Genomic DNA, 25,696 nt, shown 5'->3' on the forward strand with positions numbered 1-25,696 from the left:
ATAGGGAGCTTTGTTTTCATAATCATTGGTCTAGCAATCATTTGCAGACGTTTAATCAATGATTCAGCCAATCCATTCTGTGTATGTACATGAGCAACAGGATGCTCAACAATGATTCCCATAGACATACAATAATCATTGAAAGTTTGGGAAGTAAATTCACCAGCATTATCAAGTCTAATTTTCTTGATTGTATAATCGGGAAATTGATTCCTCAATTTTATTATTTGAGCAAGTAATCTTGCAAATGCAACATTTCGAGTTGATAATAAACATACATGTGAACATCTGCTGGAGGCATCAATCAATACCATAAAGTATCTGAATGGTCCACATGGTGGATGGATTGGTCCACAAATATCACCCTGAATACGTTCAAGAAACATTGGTGATTCAGTTTGGATTTTGACTGGTGATTGTCTTATAATAAGTTTTCCAAGAGATCATGCTTTACATTGAAACTTATTATTCTGAAAGATCTTCTGGTCTTTCAGTGGATGACCATGTGTATTTTCTATAATTCTTCGCATCATTGTTGAACCAGGATGTCCCAATCGATCATGCCAATTGGTTAATATCGAAGAATTATCAACTACCATGTTTGATTCAACGGGACTTATATGTGTATAATGCAATCCAGTAGGGAGCATTGGTAGTTTTTCAATCACATATTTCTTTCCTGATTTATATGTGATAAGACACATATATTTCTCATTCCCTTCATTCATTGTTTGAGTATCATACCCATGGGAATATATATCATTAAAACTCAACAAATTTCTTTTCGATTGTGGTGAATATAAAGCATCATTGATCAAAAATTTTGTACCATTAGGTAAAAAAAATTGTGCTTTACCACATCCTTTAATCAAGTCTACAGGACCTAATATTGTATTCACCGTTGTTTTTGTTGGTTTTAGTTCCAAGAAATATCTTTTATCTCGGAGGATAGTGTGCGTTGTACCACTATCGGGTATGCAAACTTCAGCTTTGCTCATAGCATTTTCCATATTTGAACTTCAAAAAAAATATGCAATGAAATAAATTACTTGCAATATATATTTAAATATAACACAAATCATAATTATACAATAAAACATTATTCTATGAATACATGAAAAATAGATTATTGTACATTTATATTCTACCATTATATTGTTCATTTTCAGAGAAATCGTTGAGAAAATCTGCAGCATCAATATTGTTCATTTCTATCCCACCAACATATTGATCATTTCCAGAGAAATCATTCATAAAATCACCAGCATCAAAATGAGTTGAATCACTCAAACGGTCACTACGTTCAGTGAAGTTGGTCTCCTTTTCTTTCCCCTTTAATGATTCTTTATAAAGTTTACAAATGTGCTCAGGGGCTCGACAAACTTTGGACCAATGTCCTGGAGTACCACATCTGTAACAAGAACTTTCATATCTTTTTGAGTGCTTCTCATTAACACTTGTATTCTCATGATGCCTTTTCTGTGGATGGTTTGGGACGTTCTTTTGAGATGAGTTATAAAAATAACTATCTCGATTATTTTCAAAACCACGGCCTTGACCACGACCACGGCCAATTCCACGTCCACGTCCACGTCCTCGACCTCGACCAAAACCTTGTCTTTGAATTTGATTTTGGTTTCCAGGTTTAAATTCATTTTTACTTACAGCATTTACTTCTGGAAATGCTGTTGATCCAGTGGGTCGGGACTGATGATTTCTCATTAATAGCTCGTTGTTTTTTTCCGTCACAAGAAGACAGGCGATGAGTTCAGAATATCTCGCGAATCCACGTACTCTATATTGTTGCTGTAGAGTAATATTTGATGCATGAAACGTGGAAAATGTTTTTTCAAGCATCTCAGATTCTGTGACCTCATGTCCACAAAATTTTAATTGCGAGATTATTCTATACATCGCCGAATTGTAATCACTGACTTTTTTAAAGTCTTGGAATCTCAATGTATTCCATTCATCCCGGGCGGTCGGAAGTATAACTTCTCTTATATGTTCGAATCTTTCTTTTAATCCCTTCCACAAAGCCATGGGATTTTTTTCAGTCAGATATTCACATTTCAATCCATCGTCGAGATGTCGACGCAAAAATATCATGGCTCTTGCCTTTTCTTGTGACGTGCATATGCCATTTTCTTTAATGGTCTCGCTTAGACCCAATGACTCAAGATGCATTTCTACATCTAGAGTCCATGGCATATAATTCTTTCCCGTGATGTCGAGCGCAACAAATTCGAGCTTTGTTAAATTTGACATGGTGGTACTAAAAAAAATTACGATGCATTTTATTAGTTAATAATTATTGCAATACAAAGTAACGGATAAACAACAAGTACAAGTATTTGTAAAAATAAAGAAAACGCACGAGGAGGATATTCTCCGATAAATACAAGACTCGTGAGTATGACAACCAAAATAATTAAAAATATCCTTGAGAAAGCCATCTTCTTTTTTCTTCGAAAAATTTGATGATGAATAATTTTTAGAGAAGAAGAGAAAGTTGGAGTGATGGAATGTGTTTGTGAGATCATATTTATAGGGCAAAAACTAGCCGTTTTTTACCATTTATGACCGTTGGGGTACAAAAAAAATAAAGGTATGTATTTGTATAATTTTATGGTAATAATATGATATATAATATTAGACATGTTTAAATAATTATGTATATCATATCATAATATTATAATGAGTATCATAATTTATTTTGTTTAAAAACCTTATAGGCTTTTATACTTGTCGTATCCCTTACCGGGAGTGTGGGATGTCGTCTTAACATCCTCCCAGGATTTATAACAAGTTTATGAAAAATTTATTTTTATTATTTCTAATAATAACATTATATTGTATATTAAATAAATACACAATAAATAAATAACAGTAAAATAAATATAATTATTTTTGTTACCTTTTTCTTCTGTTTGGAGCTTGGAAAAGTATGTAGGACTTTTAGAGCTTCGTGGTGATAACGTGTTGTGAAAAAGTAAAAATTTATGGTAAAAAGTAAAAATCTCAAACTCTCAAAATTTACCAAACTACACACTTTATAATATTTTTCTCTCTACTCAATTGTGATTTTCTTCACAAATGAGAGATCTATTTATAGGAAATCTTTACAAATAATCCAAAAATAAAATACATCATTACCTACATCATCACACACTAATTTTCAATATTTACAACTCTTATTTTCAACATTCAAATATTCAACATTCAAATATTCAATACACACATTTTAAATATATTTTTCAACAAGCGCTTATTTGATTTTTTTTTTTTTTGAACTTTGAAAATTATTTATTTATGTTATTGATATATAAGTTTAGAATTTAAATATATTATTTATTATGTTATATTATTATTTTATTTTTTAAGATGACAATTCGATGACAGTCCGGTTACCAAAACATTCAATTGAATGGGCCAATACCCTTAAATAAAGCCATCCTCCCTCTCTTCTTCTGAATACCGCCTCTCTTTCTTCTGGTGTCTTTGTAACTTCTCTTGTAAAGAAAAGGAAGAATGGCTAGGAAAAGGAAGGCTGGAGATGTTGGAAAAATGGCCTATAAGGTATGCAATATTGCAGTAAAAATAAACACACGTTTAACTGAAGATTTGTGGGTATGTATTTCTTTTGTTCTTCGATGATAACGTTTCTTGGAATGTCACTTTCTTTCCCTTTTCCACCCTTTTAAGTGCATTGTTTTGATGTCATGCAAAAATTCTTGAAAACCGTATCCAATCTTCTGCTATGAATCTTGAAATCTTCTCGTAAAGAAGAAAGACTTCTGTTTGTTCTTGAACAAAGGGAACTGGGGTTTTATTGAGTGGACTACTTTTCGTATTTTGGATGCTAAACTTTTATTTGTGTGTCCAATCTGATTGAGAATATTGCCGTCGTCTGAAATGTGGGAAAAAAGAGAAAGATAGAAAGGTGAGTCTCGCTTTGCCTGTAAACTCTCTGTTCTACTTTTGCGCTTTTTGAAGCTTCTTCCTTAGGTTGGATGACTTAACTAGAGATATTATTTTGAAATCCCACTCCAAGGCTTTGGCACTGTATGATTCTACGTATCAATGATTCAGTTTCATATCTTTGCATTCCAAATAAATAACAATAGGCTATACGTTTAAATTCGGGATCAAAGTGTAGAGGTTCACAGAAATCAAATTTTCCCCTCTACATTTGGTAAGGGCCTTTCGTTTTCCTAATTTATAGCTTTCTGAAGTTTTCTACATGGTTGGAAAGGGTCATTGTTGGTAGCCTCGTAGTAACGCTAGGCACTACATTTAAGGTTGTGGAATTTTCTTTTGTTTGATTGATGGTTATGCAATTTTTGTTTCCTTTACGCTCAATTGGTGGTGTTCATGATCATCTTGCTTGAGTTGGCTATTATTTCAATCCATGTACTATTTCTTGAACTAAACCGATATACTTTATTTCTTTGAGACATTAGGAGATGATAGTTTCTTTTTAAGATATTAGAGTGCCTTCTCGTGTTCCTAACATTTTCTCCTCTGTGTGTTTTTATGCTTCTTCATCAATACACAATGAACTTCTGTTTAGCATGTTATAACCATTTCTCAATGTGCACTTTTACACTTTCTGAGAGTTGACACTGTAAACCACAGGGTAAAGCCCCCACATCGGAGAAATCAATAGGCGAAGAAAAAGAACACTCTGAAACTGCTCAAACTGTCTTGGAGTCCAAGGATGTTGAGAACAACATGCCTGAGGATGTAAGTCACATCGAACACACTGTGGAGACTGAAAATCTTGTTGAGAAAGGAAAGGAAGGATCGAACAGTTGTCAGCAAGTCGGTACTGTACCTAGCTTGGATGAGAGAAACACGAAACAGAAGGTGACTATCTTGTAACTTGTCAGAGCAATTGATAGACTCAAGTCCGAGGTGTCGTTTCATATTCAGTATCAACGCAGATACCTTATTCAATGGCTATGATGAAGAAATTTGTGCTTCATTGTACTCTTAAGCAGGTTTGCAGGACAACAAATGCTGACCCTTCTTCTGAACTCGGCTACAAAAGCATGTACATTACCTCACAAAAACAGGTAATGACATTTTCTTGTATGTTATGTCGTTGATGATTATGTATTTATTTAATTTTTGGTTTCTTGAATATGATGGCCATTTTATGGAGCAGATCGAGTACCTGATGGCAGAAAATTGTCGGCTTTCCATGAAGTTGGAATTTGCTCGTGGGAAAATTGAAGCGGTAAGTTTTAAATGACCTTTATCACAAACTTACTGCATTTCCATTGATTTTGAGTCAACCCTTCTTGTTTTAAATCGTCGAGTATTCTATACGTACTGAAATGAAACAATAAGAGTGTGCTTAAACGTGGTTCCTTCGTGTCATGGGATTAATCCTGTGTGTTTTATCAACTTGTGACTGGTACCAGTATGAGAAGGTGAATGATGCTATCCGTACGACTAAGGATGTGATTCTAGTTGACTCCATACGGGGTAAAACTCAGGAAAATGCAATTGGTAATGCCGACTCTGCTCCAGATGCAGATAATCACGTGGCATCTCCGGAAAAGAACGATTCTAAGAATGCTTCAAATATTGCTAATGAGCAAAAGAAAGTTTCTCGGCAGAGGAAGAAGAATTGCTGAGAAGAAATACCAATTCTTGATATGATGCTGTCCAGCTCGGGGAAATCATGAATGAATAAAGAAAAAGATAAACAGTAAGCAAAGGACTCAAGAGTGTTGGGGAGATTTTACTGTAATCTTTTTTTATTGGTATAATGTTGAATCTTGAAGATATTTGGTCCAAGTTGTGTTGAAAAAATGTTAATTAACTTGGAAAAATTCACTACCATTTGTGGGTAAAGATTGATCACGAGGTTTCTAATTATAAAGAAGTGTATGTTATGGCAGAATGCTCCTGTAGGGCTCATCTGTTTATATTATAAATTGAGTTAGATTTTAAGTCTTGATGAACCTTCTGGTATGACAAGAGGTAATTGAAATCCAAATTACAATCCCCCATCCAAAATCAAATCTTTCAGTTCAATTACAATCTAAGAGTAAATTTGAAATAATATATTCAAAATCAAGGATTTGAAATCCATAATTTTAATTTCATTTTATTCGTTTGAGCAAGTTTTGGCTATAGTGAATTTTAAAGTTATTTCCAATCAACTTTGAGAAATTGTATTGGTAATTATGATGAATTTCAATGCACTAGCAAACATAATGCACCCACGTGGTAGGGAAGTTTTTCCAAACAAGAGGAACTAAAAGGGTGCGAGCAAGGATTTCATGCAATTCCGCTAAATAGAGTAAGTAAACAAGTTGGTGAGGTGAATACTCTGAAAATGTCAACACATTAAGGAACTTGTAAATGCTACGTCTCCAGCTTTGAATATAGCATATATCAAGGTAAATACAACATCGACTCTCATAACCTCCATTAAGATCCAACTTCATGCTTGCAGTCCGTACAAAAGTCTGCTGCATTTGGAGGGACTGCGGGATTTCCTGGAGAAAAGTTTAGGTGCGTGATGCATTAGTCATCATATCGAGCATTTCATGCCAAGGCCGTTGCAGGTTAAAATGAGGCTCTTGTAACGATTGAGGTAATCCTGCAGTCAACAAAATACAAGTCGTGCACCATGGATTTAAAAGAGAATAAATGATAAATACACCATATAATTCATTGCAAAGGAGTAAGAATCTTACAATGATGTTGCTATCGTAGGCATAAAGCATCCCTTTCTTGTCATATTCACGTCGTTTTACTGGATCGATCAAAACTGGAAAAGATAATGAAATCCAATGTCAATCCTGGTCAAACTCGCATAAAAGAACAGCCAACAGAACTTTTATCAAAGGCTGAACAAGCTGCAACAATGGACCATAATCTAATGCATCCCCTAGATATATTTTTTGCCATCCTTATTGGAAAAACGGCAGACCTTATTCTAGAGCGCTGAGTTTCTAGGTGACTTGATGAAATTACCGTGTGATAGGGGAAGCGTTAAAAGTATGATTATTGATGGTTTGTCATGTTTTTACCACCTTGTAGTCCATTTATTAAGATGAGCTGAACTCAAGGTTTCTAAATTATGCATTGGAAATTCAGCATCACCTAACCTAATCCCATTATTTCCTAATCATTTGTTGAAGTTTCAACGGAACGTACATTCATTACATACTAATCACCACAGCCTTTACTCTTTAGCATCTCTGATCAATTATTACTGTATAACAAAAAGCCTTAGATGAATCCACCAGTTGTTGCCGAATCAAACGGTTTTAGTCGAGGTTGCATGTTCTAATATGAAAGATACAAAAGTCAGGGGTACTTGTTAATAGTCGCACCAATCCTCCATGTTAAATTCCAAGTAACATCAAGCTGAGAAATGTATACAACCTAGCATAAGAAAAATCATAAAAATCACATTTACAATCGAATTTTCCGAAAGGTCACACATTAAGTACCCTAAGAAAGAGCGATTGGCAAACACAACTAAACTACAAGCCTCCTAATCTGCAGCCCACAACCAGCTAATAACTAACAAATTGCACATCCTTCACGAAAATACAAAACAGCACATATCATTTGACCTGGTCTCTTGCCGTAAAGCTTACTGTCAAGTGTCAAGTTTTCTAAACCACAATTTTTTTCAGTGAAATTCGATGGTATTGAACTAATATGAACGTAATAATCCCCCAAACTCAAAATCAAATTGTCACAAGCATTTCATTTAAATGCCAAAAAATTGATAACCAATCTAAAACATATTGAGCAAAACAACTTTAAGCCGATAGAAAGCAAACATTAGCACATTATTAAATGAAACAGCATTCAGTTTAAAAATGAAAAAGGCACAGGATACCCATATAAGCCTCATTAATTTCTTGAAACCTGGAAGTCGCACAGTCCTCATTCTTCTTTTTATCTGGATGCCATTTCTGGTAGCAAATAAGAAACCCAAAAATACTAACATTAAACTAAAACAAAAAATGAACCAAAAACCCAAAAAAAAAAAAAAAAACAAGATAGCTAATGAATGTACCAGAGCAAGGCGAATGTAGTTAGAACGAATCACTTCTTCAGGAGCATCATAATCTACATCTAGAATTTTATAATAATCCTACAAACCAAATAAAAGGTTAGCCATCAACAAGAAGCAAATAGGAAAAACAATGATTTTTTACCCTAACAAAAATAGACAAGAGAAAAAAAAAATCAATACTTTAGGCTTCGATAACACGGAGAAGAACTCGTGGTCGGGGTGAGAATCGTCGTCGGATTCTTCTTCTTGAGGCTGTTGGAAATTGTACCACTCGTCCCACATCATTTTTCTCCGGTCGAGTTGGGCTCACCAAGATTTTCGCTTTTCTTCTCTCCGAATTTATCCGCTGAAATTTAGCGAAAACAGAAAAACCCAGAAGGGATACGGAATTTGGAGCAAAGAGAAATTGGCAACGACAGCAGAAGAAAATGGGCCGAACAGAATTACAACATGGATAATCCTCTTCCATGAAGTTGTTTTAAAAATTTTATACATTTTATAAAAATTTACAAAATAAATTTGGTTTCTTTGAACTAATGGATAAAATATATTTGGATTTATAAATAAAATTATTTGCGAGAGTGTTGTATTTTCTGTCATATAAATATCTTAAATTTCATTGTTTATATAATTAAAATCATTTGATAGATAATTAAAATTATTATATCATATATATATATATATATTTAGGCAAAAATTCACGAGTCATATTTTGTGAGATGAATCTCTTATTTAGGTTATCCATAAAAAAATATTATTTTTTATGTCAAGAGTATTACTTTTTATTGTGAATTTCGATATGATTGACCCGTCTTATAGATAAAAATTACGAGATCGTATCACAAGATGCATATTCATGTATTTAGTAACAGCAAGATTCAATTCTGTGTGCGCAAAACAAGTTAACGACAATATATTCTTTCATCAGAAAACAAATAATAATAATAAAATAATCTTCCAACGAAAAAAATTCCAAAATCTGGTCAAACAAGTAGCTTCTTCTATTCACTTTTCCAAGCACAGTGAAAAACTAGATCCAATACTGCTAGGCGTATGATTTGAATCGCTACTTCTAAACAAGAACACCGCTTTACCAACAACACCTGGATACAACCAGTTATGTACATCCCCATACACTTGGATCAAAAGCCCCTCCACCATAATCGTGTCGTTTCCCCGAAAATTCTACTTCAATCGCTCCACTTGCATCATCGTCTTGTTTTCTATGTATGTATATCGCCAGGCAATGATCATAGCTATCATTCAATCCCTACATCATGCACATCTCCGTTGGCCGAAAAATATGAACTCCTCCTCCGTGACGATCGAAAATCTCTCTAGAATTATCAACGCAAGGGGCCGAACTTGAATATATCTTCTTGTTGGCCTCATTGGTTAGGTCTCCAAGAAGCAAGCGTAATTCTTGGTTTACAAAATGGCGAGATAGAATCCTTGTAGTCTGTAGAGGTTTAGGCTCCGAACCGAACTTAGCAGACGATAAATCCCAGAAAATATCGACGGATGTAGAGTCTGAAACCAAATTCTCGATCAATGTAACTGTGATGAAGCCTGAAATGGATTTAGACTGGTACTGGTGCAAACATGACAAGATTTTGAGCTCCGGATTTGGTTGTGGTTGTGTTTGATGCAATTTGGACGACACTTTCACCAAAACAAGATGGGAAATCTTCCATTCTTTTTTCTTGGAATTTGTGGAAAGAAGGGATGAATGGAAATCACAGAATTTATTTTGAATGCCAACTCCAGGCTGTAGCTTCAAAAGGAACACCAGGACCACACATGCTGCTAAAAAAAAAAATTGAATGCAATGGACCAAACAAGATTAATGAAAGAAGCGATTTATTTTGAGAAAAGTGAGACATAAAAAGGCCAAGACGTGTTAGAAAACAAGAAAGAGATTCAATTTCAAATATGCTCCCAATTTAGTCGTTTTATGGTGTACAAATCTCAGTTATATAAAGTTCAAGAGACCGATATGCAGCTAAAACCCAACTGGCTTTGAGGAAGACAAGGAAACAGTTGCAATGTCTTGTCCAAATTAATCACCTGTGTCTCCCCTTTGCACAAATGAGAGATTAATTACGGAAATTGAATTTTTGGGCTTATTTTGTAAAATATTCGTATACATGTACCCACATATGACATAACATTTTTTTTTTAATAGATGTACCCACATAACATAACATGTGGTAGACAAGGGCATAATGGTATTGACATGCATGCAACATAAAACAAATAACGTACTGTTGAAAAATATATTTAAAATGTGAGTATTGAATATTTGAATGTTGAATATTTGAATGTTGAAAATAAGAGTTGTAAATATTGAAAATTAGTGTGTGATGATGTAGGTAATGATGTATTTTATTTTTGGATTATTTGTAAAGATTTCCTATAAATAGATCTCTCATTTGTGAAGAAAATCACAATTGAGTAGAGAGAAAAATATTATAAAGTGTGTAGTTTGGTAAATTTTGAGAGTTTGAGATTTTTACTTTTTACCATAAATTTTTACTTTTTCACAACACGTTATCAGCACGAAGCTCTAAAAGTCCTACATACTTTTCCAAGCTCCAAACAGAAGAAAAAGGTAACAAAAATATTATATTTATTTTACTGTTATTTATTTATTGTGTATTTATTTAATATACAATATAATGTTATTATTAGAAATAATAAAAATAAATTTTTCATAAACTTGTTATAAATCCTGGGAGGATGTTAAGACGACATCCCACACTCCCGGTAAGGGATACGACAAGTATAAAAGCCTATAAGGTTTTTAAACAAAATAAATTATGACACTCATTATAATATTATGATATGATATACATAATTATTTAAACATGTCTAATATTATATATATCATATTATTACCATAAAATTATACAAATACATACCTTTATTTTTTTTGTACCCCAACGGTCATAAATGGTAAAAAACGGCTAGTTTTTGCCCTATAAATATGATCTCACAAACACATTCCATCACTCCAACTTTCTCTTCTTCTCTAAAAATTATTCATCATCAAATTTTTCGAAGAAAAAAGAAGATGGCTTTCTCAAGGATATTTTTAATTATTTTGGTTGTCATACTCACGAGTCTTGTATTTATCGGAGAATATCCTCCTCGTGCGTTTTCTTTATTTTTACAAATACTTGTACTTGTTGTTTATCCGTTACTTTGTATTGCAATAATTATTAACTAATAAAATGCATCGTAATTTTTTTTAGTACCACCATGTCAAATTTAACAAAGCTAGAATTTGTTGCGCTCGACATCACGGGAAAGAATTATATGCCATGAACTCTAGATGTAGAAATACATCTTGAGTCATTGGGTCTAAGCGAGACCATTAAAGAAAATGGCATATGCACGTCACAAGAAAAGGCAAGAGCCATGATATTTTTGCGTCGACATCTCGACGATGGATTGAAATGTGAATATCTGACTGAAAAAAATCTCATGGCTTTGTGGAAGGGATTAAAAGAAAGATTCGAACATATAAGAGAAGTTATACTTCCGACCGCCCGGGATGAATGGAATACATTGAGATTCCAAGACTTTAAAAAAGTCAGTGATTACAATTCGGCGATGTATAGAATAATCTCGCAATTAAAATTTTGTGGACATGAGGTCACAGAATCTGAGATGCTTGAAAAAACATTTTCCACGTTTCATGCATCAAATATTACTCTACAGCAACAATATAGAGTATGTGGATTTGCGAGATATTCTGAACTCATCGCCTGTCTTCTTGTGGCGGAAAAAAACAACGAGCTATTAATGAGAAATCATCAGTCCCGACCCACTGGATCAACAGCATTTCCAGAAGTAAATGCTGTAAGTAAAAATGAATTTAAATCTGGAAACCAAAATCAAATTCAAAGACAAGGTTTTGGTTGAGGTCGAGGTCGAGGTCGTGGACGTGGACGTGGACGTGGACGTGGAATTGGCCGTGGTCGTGGTCAAGGCCGTGGTTTTGAAAATAATCGAGATAGTTATTTTTATAACTCATCTCAAAAGAACGTCCCAAACCATCCACAGAAAAGGCATCATGAGAATACAAGTGTTAATGAGAAGCACTCAAAAAGATATGAGAGTTCTTGTTACAGATGTGGTACTCCAGGACATTGGTCCAAAGTTTGTCGAGCCCCTGAGCACCTTTGTAAACTTTATAAAGAATCATTAAAGGGGAAAGAAAAGGAGACCAACTTCACTGAACGCAGTGACCGTTTGAGTGATTCAACTTATTTTGATGCTGGTGATTTTATGAATGATTTCTCTGGAAATGATCAATATGTTGGTGGGATAGAAATGAACAATATTGATGCTGCAGATTTTCTCAACGATTTCTCTGAAAATGAACAATATAATGGTAGAATATAAATGTACAATAATCTATTATTCATGTATTCATAGAATAATGTTTTATTGTATAATTATGATTTGTGTTATATTTAAATATATATTGCAAGTAATTTATTTCATTGCATATTTTTTTGAAGTTCAAATATGGAAAATGCTATGAGCAAAGCTGAAGTTTGCATACCCAATAGTGGTACAACGCACACTATCATCCGAGATAAAAGATATTTCTTGGAACTAAAACCAACAAAAACAACGGTGAATACAATATCAGGTCCTGTAGACTTGATTAAAGGATGTGGTAAAGCACAATTTTTGTTACCTAATGGTACAAAATTTTTGATCAATGATGCTTTATATTCACCACAATCGAAAAGAAATTTGTTGAGTTTTAATGATATATATTCCCATGGGTATGATACTCAAACAATGAATGAAGGGAATGAGAAATATATGTGTCTTATCACATATAAATCAGGAAAGAAATATGTGATTGAAAAACTATCAATGCTCTCTACTGGATTGCATTATACACATATAAGTCTCATTGAATCAAACATGGTAGTTGATAATTCTTCGATATTAACCAATTGGCATGATCGATTGGGACATCCTGGTTCAACAATGATGCGAAGAATTATAGAAAATACACATGGTCATCCACTGAAAGACCAGAAGATCTTTCAGAATAATAAGTTTCAATGTAAAGCATGTTCTCTTGGAAAACTTATTATAAGACCATCACCAGTCAAAATCCAAACTGAATCACCAATGTTTCTTGAACGTATTCAGGGTGATATTTGTGGACCAATCCATCCACCATGTGGACCATTCAGATATTTTATGGTATTGATTGATGCCTCCAGCAGATGGTCACATGTATGTTTATTATCAACTCGAAATGTTGCATTTGCAAGATTACTTGCTCAAATAATAAAATTGAGGAATCAATTTCCCGATTATACAATCAAGAAAATTAGACTTGATAATGCTGGTGAATTTACTTCCCAAACTTTCAATGATTATTGTATGTCTATGGGAATCATTGTTGAGCATCCTGTTGCTCATGTACATACACAGAATGGATTGGCTGAATCATTGATTAAACGTCTGCAAATGATTGCTAGACCAATGATTATGAAAACAAAGCTCCCTATTTCTATATGGGGACATGCAATTTTACACGCTGCTTCATTAATTCGCATCAGACCAAGTGCATATCATAAATACTCCTCATTGCAGCTTGCATTTGGTAAAGAACCAGACATTTCTCATCTGAGAATTTTTGGATGTATGGTGTATGTGCCTATTGCACCACCGCAACGAAAGAAAATGGGACCTCAAAGAAAGGTTGAAATTTATATCGGTTATGATAGTCCATCAATCATTCGATATCTTGAACCTCAGACAGGCGACGTGTTCACAGCACGTTTTGCTGATTGTCATTTTAATGAGGAAATCTTCCCAATGTTAGGGGGAGAACAGAAACATACCGAAAAGGAAATTACATGGTATGTATCATCATTGTTACATCTGGATCCAAGAACAAAACAATGTGAAAAAGATGTACAACAAATTGTACACTTGCAAAGAATAGCAAATCAAATACCAGATGCATTTGCAGACACAAAAGAGGTAACTAAATCATATATACATGCTGCAAATGCCCCTGCTCGAATTGAAATTCCAAAGAAACAAATGGAAGATACTCATGATGTCATTAAACGCCTGAAGCGTGGAAGGCCAGTCGGTTCCAAGGATAAAAATCCTCGAAAAAGAAAATTCATAGAGAAACACGATGATCACAAAATAAAGAATGACGTTTCTGAAGAAACACATGATGATCACAAAATAGAGAATGGTGTTCCTGAAGAAACACATGATGATGAAAATGTTCTGTCAGAACCACAAACTGACGAGAATCATGAAATCTCTATCAATTATATTAATACTGAAAAAATATGGAACCGAAAAGATATAGATGAAATTGATGATATATTTTCTTATAATGTGGCAATCGACATCATAAATGATAACGAAGATCATGAACCAAAATCTTTTGGTGAATGTAAAAATCGGCAGGATTGGATAAAATGGAAAGATGCCATCCAGGTTGAATTAAATTCGCTAAATAAACGTAATGTTTTTGGACCTATAGTCCTTACACCTGAAGGTGTAAAACCTGTTGGATACAAATGGGTTTTTATTCGAATGCGAAATGAGAAAAATGAAATAGTAAGATATAAAGCTCGACTTGTTGCACAAGGTTTTTCTCAAAGGCCTGGAATTGATTATGAAGAAACGTATTCTCCTGTGATGGATGCAATTACGTTTCGGTATTTGATTAGCTTGGCGGTATCTGAAAATTTAGAAATGCGTCTTATGGATGTTGTTACATCTTACTTATATGGATCACTTGATAGTAATATATATATGAAAATCCCTGAATGATTTAAGATGCCTGAAGCACAAAGTTCAAAACCCAGGGAATGTTATTCTGTGAAATTACAAAGATCATTATATGGGTTAAAGCAATCAGGTCGAATGTGGTATAATCGACTAAGTGATCACTTGATGAAAAAGGGATATGTAAATAATTCAATATGCCATTGTGTTTTCATTAAGAAAACAACATCCGGATGCGTAATTATTGCTGTATATGTTGATGATTTAAACATCATTGGAACGAATAAGGAAATTCAAGAAGTTGTGTCATACTTGAAGGAAGAATTTGAAATGAAGGATCTTGGAAAAACCAAGTATTGTCTGGGTTTACAAATTGAACAAAAAGAATGTGGAATGTTTGTTCACCAGACAAATTATACAGAAAAGATCCTTAAACGTTTTAATATGGATAAAGCAAATCCGTTAAGTACTCCAATGGTTGTTAGATCATTAAACATAGAAAATGATCCATTCCGTCCATGTGAAGATGATGAAGATATTCTTGGTCCAGAAGTACCATATCTAAGTGCCATCGGTGCCCTTATGTACCTTACAAATTGTACAAGGCCTGATATATCTTTTGCCGTGAATCTGTTGGCAAGATTTAGCACATATCCAACAAAGAGACACTGGAACGGAATTAAACATATATTCCGTTATCTACGAGGAACGACAGACTTGGGACTTTTGTATTCAAAAGATGCTAATCCAAGTATAATTGGTTATGCTGATGCTGGATACTTATCTGATCCACACAAGGCACGTTCCCAAACTGGATATGTATTTACTCGTGGAGGCACTGCAATATCTTGGCGTTCTCAGAAACAAACGCTCGTAACAACTTCATCAAATCATGCCGAGATTATTGCACTACATGAAGCAAGTCGTGAATGTTTGTGATTAAAATCAATGACCCAACATATCCAAATTTCATGCGGATTATCATCTGATGAGAAGCCTGTGATACTATATGAAGATAATGCTGCATGTGTTGCTCAAATGAAAGAATGATACATAAAAAGCGACAGAACTAAATATATTCCTCCTAAGTTCTTCGCATTCACTAAGGAGCTAGAGAAGAATAAATATATTGATGTTCGTTACATTCAATCAAGTGAAAACTCATCAGATCTCTTCACAAAGACACTTCCTACGTCAATATTCAGAAAGCACATATATAATATTGGGAAGCGCAATCTACAAAATTTGTGAAGAATTGTTCGTGTCAACATGAGGGGGAGTTTACGTGACTGCACTCTTTTTCCCTTACTATGGTTTTTATCCCAATGGGTTTTTCCTAGTAAGGTTTTTAACGAGGCAGTATAAAAACACGTAATGAAGACAATCATTATGATCATCATCACAAGGGGGAGTGTTGAAAAATATATTTAAAATGTGAGTATTGAATATTTGAATGTTGAATATTTGAATGTTGAAAATAAGAGTTGTAAATATTGAAAATTAGTGTGTGATGATGTAGGTAATGATGTATTTTATTTTTGGATTATTTGTAAAGATTTCCTATAAATAGATCTCTCATTTGTGAAGAAAATCACAATTGAGTAGAGAGAAAAATATTATAAAGTGTGTAGTTTGGTAAATTTTGAGAGTTTGAGATTTTTACTTTTTACCATAAATTTTTACTTTTTCACAACACGTACTACTTATTTTCATACCACAGATTTGTGAAAGATGCAGTACACTTGTCTCGTTGTCTTTGTTCAAGTTGAAACATCGAACAACATAAATTTCTCCAATTTTAAAACCAGAAATAATAAAATTATATTTTAAATCAATTCACAATAAATTTTAAAGTTCCAAGTATTTCCCAGACTAATAATTTGCATGATTTGAAAAATGCAGTAAAAGTTGTCTTAAAAATTCCAAATACTTATTTCTTTTTCCACAAAATAATTTTGCCTTAAAAACGTTTCCTAAAACATAAATAAAATCAAAACCAAACCCGAGGGACTTTTGCATCTTAAGTCCTTGCAAGTAATTGGACTTGAGCCCAAACTTATCAGCTAGTGTCCGTATTAGGCCCAGATGAAGGCCCATTTCAGCTAGGGTTTATACTTTTCCAATATTAACTTCTCCGTGGTTTTAACAAGTCTGCGCGGCTGGGGGACAAAGTCGGAGAAGAAATCTAAAATCTACGGAGATCAATTCGTAACCCTAACCATGGTTTGCTCGATACTCTTTCTCTATTGAGTAATTTTGAGAATTTTTTGATCAAATGCCTTTTATTGTGATTTTTATTAGAATTCAGGACTTCATTTTTGTGTGTTGCAGTCGCTCGTATCAAATGAGGAGTTCCAGCACATTCTGCGTGTGCAGAACACTAACGTTGATGGGAAGCAGAAGATCATGTTCGCTTTGACCTCCATTAAGGGTATCGGTCGCCGTTTTGCTAATATTGTCTGTAAGAAAGCAGATGTCGATATGAACAAGAGGTTTCCCTTTACTTCTTTTTTTTTTTTTTACAAAGAATCCGTAACATTTAGCCTGATTAATGTACCGATTTAGTGTGCTGATTTCTATCTCATATTGCATTTTACTGTTTTTTCTATCACACAAGATGCTGACATTACCTTTTTTAATCCAATTAGTCGAAGAAATTAAATGTATATCAACGCTAGAACATCATACTGTAAATTAGTAATTTTCGTATTATTTTTGGGGAGCTTGATTTTACTACCTTGATTCTGAGGTTCGGTGCTCATGGAAAATTTTGTTCATGTTGGGTGACTATATCATGTTTGAACTGACTGCTTTTGCGAAAGATGCTAGTAGATTTTTGTTTTACAACATTCCTATCCTGATTGAAATCGTGACTTTGGAAATTTGTATTCAATATTAAAAAGCTTGTTGTTTGACCTCTAAATATGGTTATGATGCACCTCTTCAATATTGCCACCTGATGGTCTTCGTTTTGGGGGAAAAATTGTGACCCGCATGTCTCAAGGTTTTTAGTCCTGTATTGTCTGTCGATGTCGATTTTATTTCTTGATGGACATATGTTTATGTTGTTTAATCTTAACCAGGGCTGGTGAACTTTCTGCTGCTGAGATCGACAACTTGATGGTAATTGTTGCTAACCCTCGCCAATTCAAGATTCCAGACTGGTTTCTGAACAGGAAGAAGGATTACAAGGATGGAAAGTTTTCTCAAGTCACTTCAAATGCTCTTGACATGAAACTCAGGGACGATCTCGAGCGTTTGAAGAAGATCAGGTTACACACTTCATATCTCTCATCTCATCTCTTGACCTCTACTCTTGCTCAGTGTTACTGAATCTGATGAGTCTCTTTTGCAGGAACCACCGTGGACTTCGTCACTACTGGGGCCTTCGCGTGCGTGGACAGCACACCAAGACTACAGGGCGTAGAGGAAAGACTGTTGGTGTCTCAAAGAAGCGATAAGCCTCCTCTCTTTTCTACTTCATATTTAATGACGGTTTTGGCTTTATTTTTGGCATCCGAGAGGATCTTGCTTGTAAGAAGTTTAATCTTTTTAAGTTTTGATGGATTTTGCATCCCAGCTCGCTTTCAATCATATGTTTTCCATGTGATTTAGTATCACACTGGAAATAAATTTAGGTTTTTTGAAGCCCATTATAGCTGTGGGAAAAATAGATAGTTTTTTAAATTCGCCTGCAATTTGATTGTGTAGAGAAATTTTCTATCAATTGAATCAGATTGGCGGCCAATTTTCAAGTCAAGCCTAACTGGAAAAGAAGAATGACATGGGTAATAAAGAAACTGGAAAAGAAGAAAAACAAGAGTAGAAGAATAACATGAGTAATAAAGAGCAACTTATCACATGATGATTAGTGCAATTTCATAGTATCTTTCATTGGCATCTAGAGAAAAGGATAAAAAGATTCTGTTCTCATCTTAATGAAAAGAAAAGGGGGACATTTAGACTTCGCATTAGAGTTGAATAAAGTAAAAGTGAAGGGTTACATAATATTCCGCAATGCCCCATACAAAAAGTTGGGATTCCTTCTTTTATTGGCTTTCCTAGGGAACAATTTCGATGCTCTGTCCCGTCATATTCTGGCGAAAATAGGTCACTAACAATTGCATATTTGGACAGTGTCAACTCCAAAAGTATTATGCGCTTGTCATTTGGCCATTGGATTAAATACAGCAAATGAAGGGATCCTTTGTTATTTGCATGTTGAGGAAACTACTGTGGAAGGAATATAGTTTGGGATACAGGAACTAATGAAAATTTCTTACGAGATATATGTAATAGGTACGTTGATCGATCTAAGTTTAACCCAAAGTGTTACTTGAGCCAAATAAACTATAGATTTGTCCCATAAGGAACGCTTCAAAAACATATCGATACAGAAATTAACTCAATAATTGAACGCTAACTTGATACTTGATCTTCTTCTACACAAAAAGTAGTGTGCTAATTTTGTTTTTCCGTAGCATAACCATTGAATCATTCACAAAAGACGAGTCCCTTACGAAATATGTAAATACATGAAAGATTTAGTCAAACAATCAATGATCCGATGCTACGCAAATGTTTTATAACAAATCATTTTGGACACCTTCCATTCACAATATACGAGTGTGCTACCCAGACAAGCACAACGGTAGCTTGCAAAAACGCGAGTTACAAAATAATATGAAAAATGTTATGCAGACATTCAACTGATGCGAACGCATCAGCATGAACAGGTTTGGGTTTAACAACGAATCAATAGATACGAGCACATGCACACGAACGGGTTTAATAACAAACCAACACATACAAGCACATCTGCACGAACAGGTTCAGAACCTTCCTTGGTTATGAGATACTAGCTTGTGACTAATCAGGAATGGAAGACAAGTCCCAACACATTTTTGCACACGCTCATGATAAAACCCCGCACAAATAACTAGAAAATGATGGCTTAAATATTCCCAAGAACAATAACCTTCAATAATATGTCATCACTGTTTGGAACGAGACAATAACACAGCAATCAGAAGCAACAACAGATTGGTTAACTTGAGGAACTGCAGTAACTCTGGCTTAATTTAATGAAACCACTCATCTTTTGAGAACCAAGTACCCTCACCGAGTAATTCAAAATCACTTGTCTAAAATTTTTGAGGAACTTTAATTAATACCCAGTGACCAAAAAAAAATATACCCGATGTTAAAGTCATAACTCATGCATTCGCAAACTGAGATGTACATTAAAAATCACCCAATAATTAATCATACGGTAAATGAAAATTTGCCATACACCCCGAATCTCTGTCAGCTTTGTCCTAATGGGAAAAAACAAGAACAAGATTAGTGAACATAATTTATTTACACTCTTGTTAGAAAAGCTTACCAAAACTTTGAATCGATTAACGTAATTCTACTAAAGAAGCTTCAAGAATTAATTCAAAATCTGTAAAAGAAACACGGATTATCACAACAACGCAGACATAAAATATATGATTTTGTAGATATCTTTGGATGTTTTCCACTGTGAAAGCATAATTGAACATTAATCTCGTACGCAGATTAAATCCTACAAAAGTTAACTTGGAATTTACTGTACAAGAACCAGCCTTCCAGCTCCAATATCCCCACCATCGTCGTCCTCCGCTGCCGCCCCTTTCGGCACCGTCACCACCAGCTCTCCGTCGTAGTAAACGGCAGAAGCTAGCTCCGGCCTCGTCGACTCCGGCAGCCGAAACCTCCACAAATCCAGCTCGAACTCCGTGCCTGGAAAGTCGACTACGACGTTTCCCCTGATAAGAATCTTTGTGACCCCAGGATAGATCTCGATAGCATCCGCCCTCACGTCGCCGGTGATTTCGTCGGTCACGGCAGCGAATATGAGAGAGTCGGGGGTTTCTTCGATTGTAACATCGGCGTCTGCGTGGAAGGGAAGCTCCAGAACCTTCTCAAAGATGTGGGGCAATCGCCGCAGCTTCTTCTGCCGGCAGCTGTTCGCCTGAGCAAGCAAGGATGCGACGTCGTACCGGAGAGTGGCGTTCCGCTGCCGAGGAACTGGGTGAACCTTCATCCTTAAAATTCCAAATTAATAGAAGAAATGGAAGCCCGGATAGCAATCTCTCTAGTTTCTCGAAGAAAATCAAGAAAAAAACTGAATTGAAAATGGAAGCGCAATCGAAATTTGAATCAAAGGTTAAGTTTTCATAAAAACCCGATCAAAATCTGAATTGGATAACGGAAACCCATTAAAATTAAACGCGAACATCGAATTTTTACGATAAGGGGAAGAAGAGAGTGATTATCCGGTGGATTTCGGAAGTGAAAAACGAGCAGGAATGATTGAGGCCGTATTGTGTATATTTTATATTTTGTTAATTTCTCTTATTTAACTGGGGAAAAAACATATATCTATTTACTTTATGTATAAAAAAAAGTCAATTTTCGTTTTCTAAATATTCCACCATTTTTCACCGCTTCAAATAACACCTCTCTATAAAGAACTAATTTTTTTTTTTTTTTTGGAATCCAACTAATCATATTAAAACAATCCTATTTGTTGGTATTTGCTAAGGCTTATGGACCTATTCTTTTTGGGTCTTGTAATCACATCTTTCATAATAACTCATGGAGATCTACTCACAGAAATCCCCACACATGACTTGTAGAGTACGTGTCTCCCCAATTTCGAACTTAAAATTTCAATCTAAGTCATAATTACTTGGATTAAAGAGAATTGATATCGATTGAGCTATACTATTTATTGTAAGGTCTATTAGTCTACTGCTTTTGGGTACTGTAATCACAGTCTCCTTGATAGTCCATGCGACACTTACTCACAGCACTCCCTACACCTGAATGTTGAATACGTGCCACCTCAGATTTTATAGTCGAGGACTGTCGATTTTTCTTACAGCAGAAATATTCATTTTCTAGTATTTTTGTATATCAATTAGCAAATGTGGTTGTTGATGTTTTGGCAAAAAATATAATTCTTATGCTAATCTTTGTACTTAATCGAGTCCATCAACTCATGTTGATGCCCTTGTAGCTTGTGATCCCTAATCCTTAAAAAATGGGTTTTAATTTTGGCTAAAAAAAATCTCCTATTTTAGGTTTAAAGTACCATTTAGACGTGTGTCGTAATTGCAAGGAAATGAAGGGTTAGTTTCGTAAATCGGGCAGGTGCTAACGTGGTGCACGCCGTGCCTAATACGAGATTTAAATACACCTGAGAAACCATTTGAGATCCGGATATTTATATGCTTCTCAGAGAGAACATGTACTTTTAACCTACACCTTCGCTTGAACCAAAAGCCCATAATTAGAGAGAGAAAATCTGACTGCTTATTTCACCAAACTGTCGGCTCACATCTTCGTGATATTCTTCGAATTCAGTTGAAGATTCAGGTAAGTTGTTCGATTTCATTTGTGTTATGGTCTGTTTTGCTTCGTTCCGATGTGATGTTTTTTGTTTGTTTGTTTGTTTTGGTTTTTGTAGCTAGATCTGAAGACAGTTAAGTGTTGGTTTGCGGTTGTTGTGGTGAAGTCGGATTAATTTATGTTCGATATATGTGTGGGGTTCAATGAAACGACTGTTGATCTGCTTAGATTCTGGTGGTTATGGAGAAGATCTAAAATTCTGGTTGCTTGACGTGTTCTAAGTATTAGTGTTCTCAGCTGCTGATTTGTTTAGATCTGTGAGTTTGTTTTGGTTATTAGTTAAGATTACTTAACAGACGAGAAGTAGACTGATAATTCAATGGAGGACACTGGTCGTCTCTCATCAAAGAAATCAGCATCGGGATTATGGTAGAAACCGTAGTCATCCAGCTTCCAACTTTGGGTTGTTTGGTTCTCCGCCTTCTAGTGGTTTTCGTGGCATCAATTGCCGGACATTCCATTCTGAAAATGTGTCACGACCAATGCCATTGAAATCTTGCTCAACGATCCCAGTTATCAATAGGGCATTTTCTTCTCCTTTTTCACCCAGAACCCCCCCAACTTCATCTGTTTATAAGGAAAAAAACTCCAAAAGTAACGCTAAAAGCAGCTCGATTCCGATTCCAATAAAGATCGAGTTTGAAAATGAGGAGCGGTCATTTGGAGATCAATTGCATTTCTCAGAGCGATGGGCTGGTCCAGCGTATTCCAATTCACCTCCCCCAAGTTCTTTACCCATGCCTAAGTTTTCACTACAGCCCAAAAGAACAGTTTCCCTTGACTTGCCTTGCTCAGCCTCGAAGATCGATTTACGCCCTATAGCGAAATCTGCACCTGCTTCACCGACAAGGGAGCGGATCACTTTCCCCAGCGATTTATGTGAGCCTTCGGATTCTGCTACATTGACACTTCGTCGCATGCTACATCTTGATATCTCTGATGAATGAAGAAGTATCTGAGGCAGTTTGTGCTTTTGTAAATAAATAAATTTTCCTACATTAGAGTAGTGGTGTATTTTGTGTTTCGAAAATAAAGCCAGTCCACAAAATAACTTATTAATTCTAGACTTGTAGTGTTTCGAGATTTCTGCGCTAGTGATGGTTATGGCTGTGCAAGAGCAAATGATGGTCGGTCAACTATTTCTAGACATCTCCGGAGGTTGATGTTGGTCTGACATTGAATGTGGTTTGGTTGGTCAGACGTTGATATGGAGAGGCAAGATCCTTTAAATTGAGGGCATGATTTTAGATATCCGACAAGCTGGGTAGAGCAGTGATGGATAGAATGAACTCAGTTGCGTATTTGCTTTTCAACCGAGTATAGATATAACTTGGAGGAGACTAAATGTTATTGCATGGCAACAGTTGAGATTTCCGATGTGACTTTCTCTCAGGATTGTTCATTGTTACTCCCCTCCTTTTTAGTTAGTATTACTTTGTTTCCTTCTGCTTGCATATAGTGTAAAACCATTATTTCGTTTTACGGGCTTATTACCTGTAACTCAAGGCCCTGTTTTTCTATTTTCAGCCTGCGTGAGTATCTTTTGATTTTCCCCTTCATCCAAACTCCAAGTTCAATAGATTTTGTTTCTTGTTTCTGTATCCTTCTCTCCTGTTTCTGTTTTCTGTGAGATTAGATCCTTATAATCTGTATCTTTGTCATGCAAAGATGTCTTCTCCCTCTCGCTGTCTTTTATGGTTTTTTTTAAAAGAAGAAGGTGAGGGAAGTAGGGACAAGTTTATCTTTGTGCTTGTAGCATTTGTTTAGGTTTGATCCGAATTTTAATTCTATAAGCTTTCTCCTATCGATATTTGTTGAGAATGAGTTGTATCCGTTCCTTTTCATCTAGAATTCCATTCGTCATCCGGAATTGTCGAGTGTTGACCATACGCTGCTGTTCACAGGTAATTGTTTCAATAATTTTACAGTTGATATTTTTTTCTTCGATGTGTTGAATGTTTGGGCTCACACTTTTTCCCCATATTTTTGGCAGTTTATTTTCATTAGAGAATCGGCTGAAGAACTGTTCCAGTACCTATCGAATTGCTAATATTTCTATCCATATTTATGGGTTTGTTCTGCTTTTTCAGTTGTCTTGTATCAGAGTCTTTATTTCTGAAGATGATCAATCTATTATCTAGATACGCAGCTAGTCTGTTTAGGAGAACACTATTACATATGACGTATGTTTTAAAGGACCTTCACTTCCCAGTTTGTATACTTGTCCAGATTGATACTACAGCTACCGTATACTCTCTTTATTCCTGTAAATTACATCATCTCGCCTATCGTTGTAGTTCGGAGATGTCCTAAAGAAACAACCAAAACTTCAATAAAACAGCTAAACACAGAGAAGCAACATCAGATTCATGCGAGAAAACGATCATTCACGACCAGGGTTGCAGTGCAATTTCCAGAAACAAAATTTACATTTGTGAGAAAAGTATATGTAGGATATGATATTTGTATTTGCTACAGAAATGTTTAGGTGGTCTTACGCTTGCACTGATCAATCCCATTTGTTGGAGAAATTGGAGTTCTGTGTAAAAATCAATCCTTCTTTCAAATGCCAAATTTCACGTGAAATCAATAAAGATGAGCATTGAAAATGTATGTATCAATGATAATGTTTCTTAAAAAGCATAATCTATATCTGGATTTTTGTTTCTCATTGTTATTAGTTGTCTCGTATCAATTGGATAAAATATTTGAGAGTTGTATACGTGAGCTCGAACATTACTCACAAATTTACATTATCTGTTCTTGACTATCAATGTCTCAAATGTCGAAGCTAAGAAATTGATGTTTGGGGCTGTAAAGTAATTTTTTCAATATAATTCAGCGCAGTTAAAACTTTGTATCTATATTGATCAATTTGTTTAATATAACTCGTATCCTTGCAACAAAACAAACAACCAAGAGCGACAGCACCATTTGTATTCCAAGATAAGACGGTTATAGTAACATATCATTTCAAGGGTTGATTTCATTTTACATGTAGGGGCACTATCCCCATGATGGAATCAAGGGTCCAAATTTAGACACACATACATGGGGTTCACTAATTTTTTAAAAATCACATATGTGTGTGAATCTTGTCCATCCAAACCATGTGGGGAGATGAGCCTTGTCTCGTGTCATTACTCATTCCAAATTAAAATATGATATTTCAAAAAAAAAATTATAAATAAATTTCATGTGATTTGAGCAATTTCAGCTTGGCCCGTTATTCTTCCCATTTTCTGCTATCAAGAATTCAATAAACTTTTGAGGGCACTAACTTGTTCGTTCAATCAATCTTTGTCTTGTTCAACAGACAACAAATCAAGGGAATCAGATTCCAAAACGCTGCTTTCGAAGCCATTTTCCATTTTCTGGACATTGAACAATTCAGGATCATCGCCA

At 35.0% G+C, this 25,696-nt stretch overlaps 4 protein-coding genes and 1 long non-coding RNA gene across 6 annotated transcripts; 3 read left to right on the plus strand and 2 right to left on the minus strand.

The window, feature by feature from the left end:
• The first annotated feature begins 3,410 nt into the window (after positions 1 to 3,410).
• LOC142541752 (uncharacterized) lies at positions 3,411 to 5,923 on the plus strand. Of its 2 annotated transcripts, none has more exons than XM_075648218.1 (5): positions 3,411 to 3,579; positions 4,639 to 4,869; positions 5,001 to 5,078; positions 5,171 to 5,242; positions 5,430 to 5,923. In XM_075648218.1, the coding sequence occupies exons 1-5, from the start codon at positions 3,532 to 3,534 to the stop codon at positions 5,643 to 5,645; spliced, it is 645 nt and encodes a 214-aa protein (XP_075504333.1). In that variant the 5' UTR covers positions 3,411 to 3,531; the 3' UTR covers positions 5,646 to 5,923. The 2 variants fall into 2 exon arrangements, with proteins under 2 accessions (XP_075504333.1, XP_075504335.1); XM_075648220.1 differs by having other exon boundaries at positions 5,004 to 5,078; positions 5,430 to 5,920.
• Positions 5,924 to 6,310: 387 nt separating this feature from the next.
• On the minus strand, positions 6,311 to 8,542 carry LOC142543709 (uncharacterized). The gene is made up of 5 exons (XM_075651112.1): positions 8,237 to 8,542; positions 8,057 to 8,134; positions 7,877 to 7,952; positions 6,717 to 6,790; positions 6,311 to 6,619 (listed from the first exon to the last, which is right to left on the minus strand). The coding sequence occupies exons 1-5, from the start codon at positions 8,339 to 8,341 to the stop codon at positions 6,551 to 6,553; spliced, it is 402 nt and encodes a 133-aa protein (XP_075507227.1). The 5' UTR covers positions 8,342 to 8,542; the 3' UTR covers positions 6,311 to 6,550.
• An 8,392-nt stretch (positions 8,543 to 16,934) lies between these two features.
• Positions 16,935 to 18,442, plus strand: LOC142543712 (small ribosomal subunit protein uS13z/uS13y/uS13x). Its single transcript, XM_075651114.1, has 4 exons — positions 16,935 to 17,074; positions 17,183 to 17,343; positions 17,935 to 18,123; positions 18,207 to 18,442. Exons 1-4 carry the CDS (start codon positions 17,072 to 17,074, stop codon positions 18,310 to 18,312), a joined length of 459 nt encoding a protein of 152 aa, XP_075507229.1. The 5' UTR covers positions 16,935 to 17,071; the 3' UTR covers positions 18,313 to 18,442.
• A 1,858-nt stretch (positions 18,443 to 20,300) lies between these two features.
• LOC142543711 (uncharacterized) lies at positions 20,301 to 21,210 on the minus strand. The gene has a single exon (XM_075651113.1). It carries the CDS (start codon positions 20,919 to 20,921, stop codon positions 20,442 to 20,444), a length of 480 nt encoding a protein of 159 aa, XP_075507228.1. The 5' UTR covers positions 20,922 to 21,210; the 3' UTR covers positions 20,301 to 20,441.
• Positions 21,211 to 22,117: 907 nt separating this feature from the next.
• Positions 22,118 to 25,622, plus strand: LOC142543713 (uncharacterized). The gene is made up of 4 exons (XR_012819816.1): positions 22,118 to 22,258; positions 22,350 to 24,195; positions 24,285 to 24,725; positions 25,608 to 25,622. It is a non-coding gene; the product is annotated as an uncharacterized LOC142543713 (long non-coding RNA).
• The last annotated feature ends 74 nt before the right edge of the window (positions 25,623 to 25,696 follow it).

This window comes from Primulina tabacum, chromosome 4, assembly GCF_025594145.1.
Source record: "Primulina tabacum isolate GXHZ01 chromosome 4, ASM2559414v2, whole genome shotgun sequence".
Taxonomy (NCBI): Eukaryota; Viridiplantae; Streptophyta; class Magnoliopsida; order Lamiales; family Gesneriaceae; genus Primulina; species Primulina tabacum.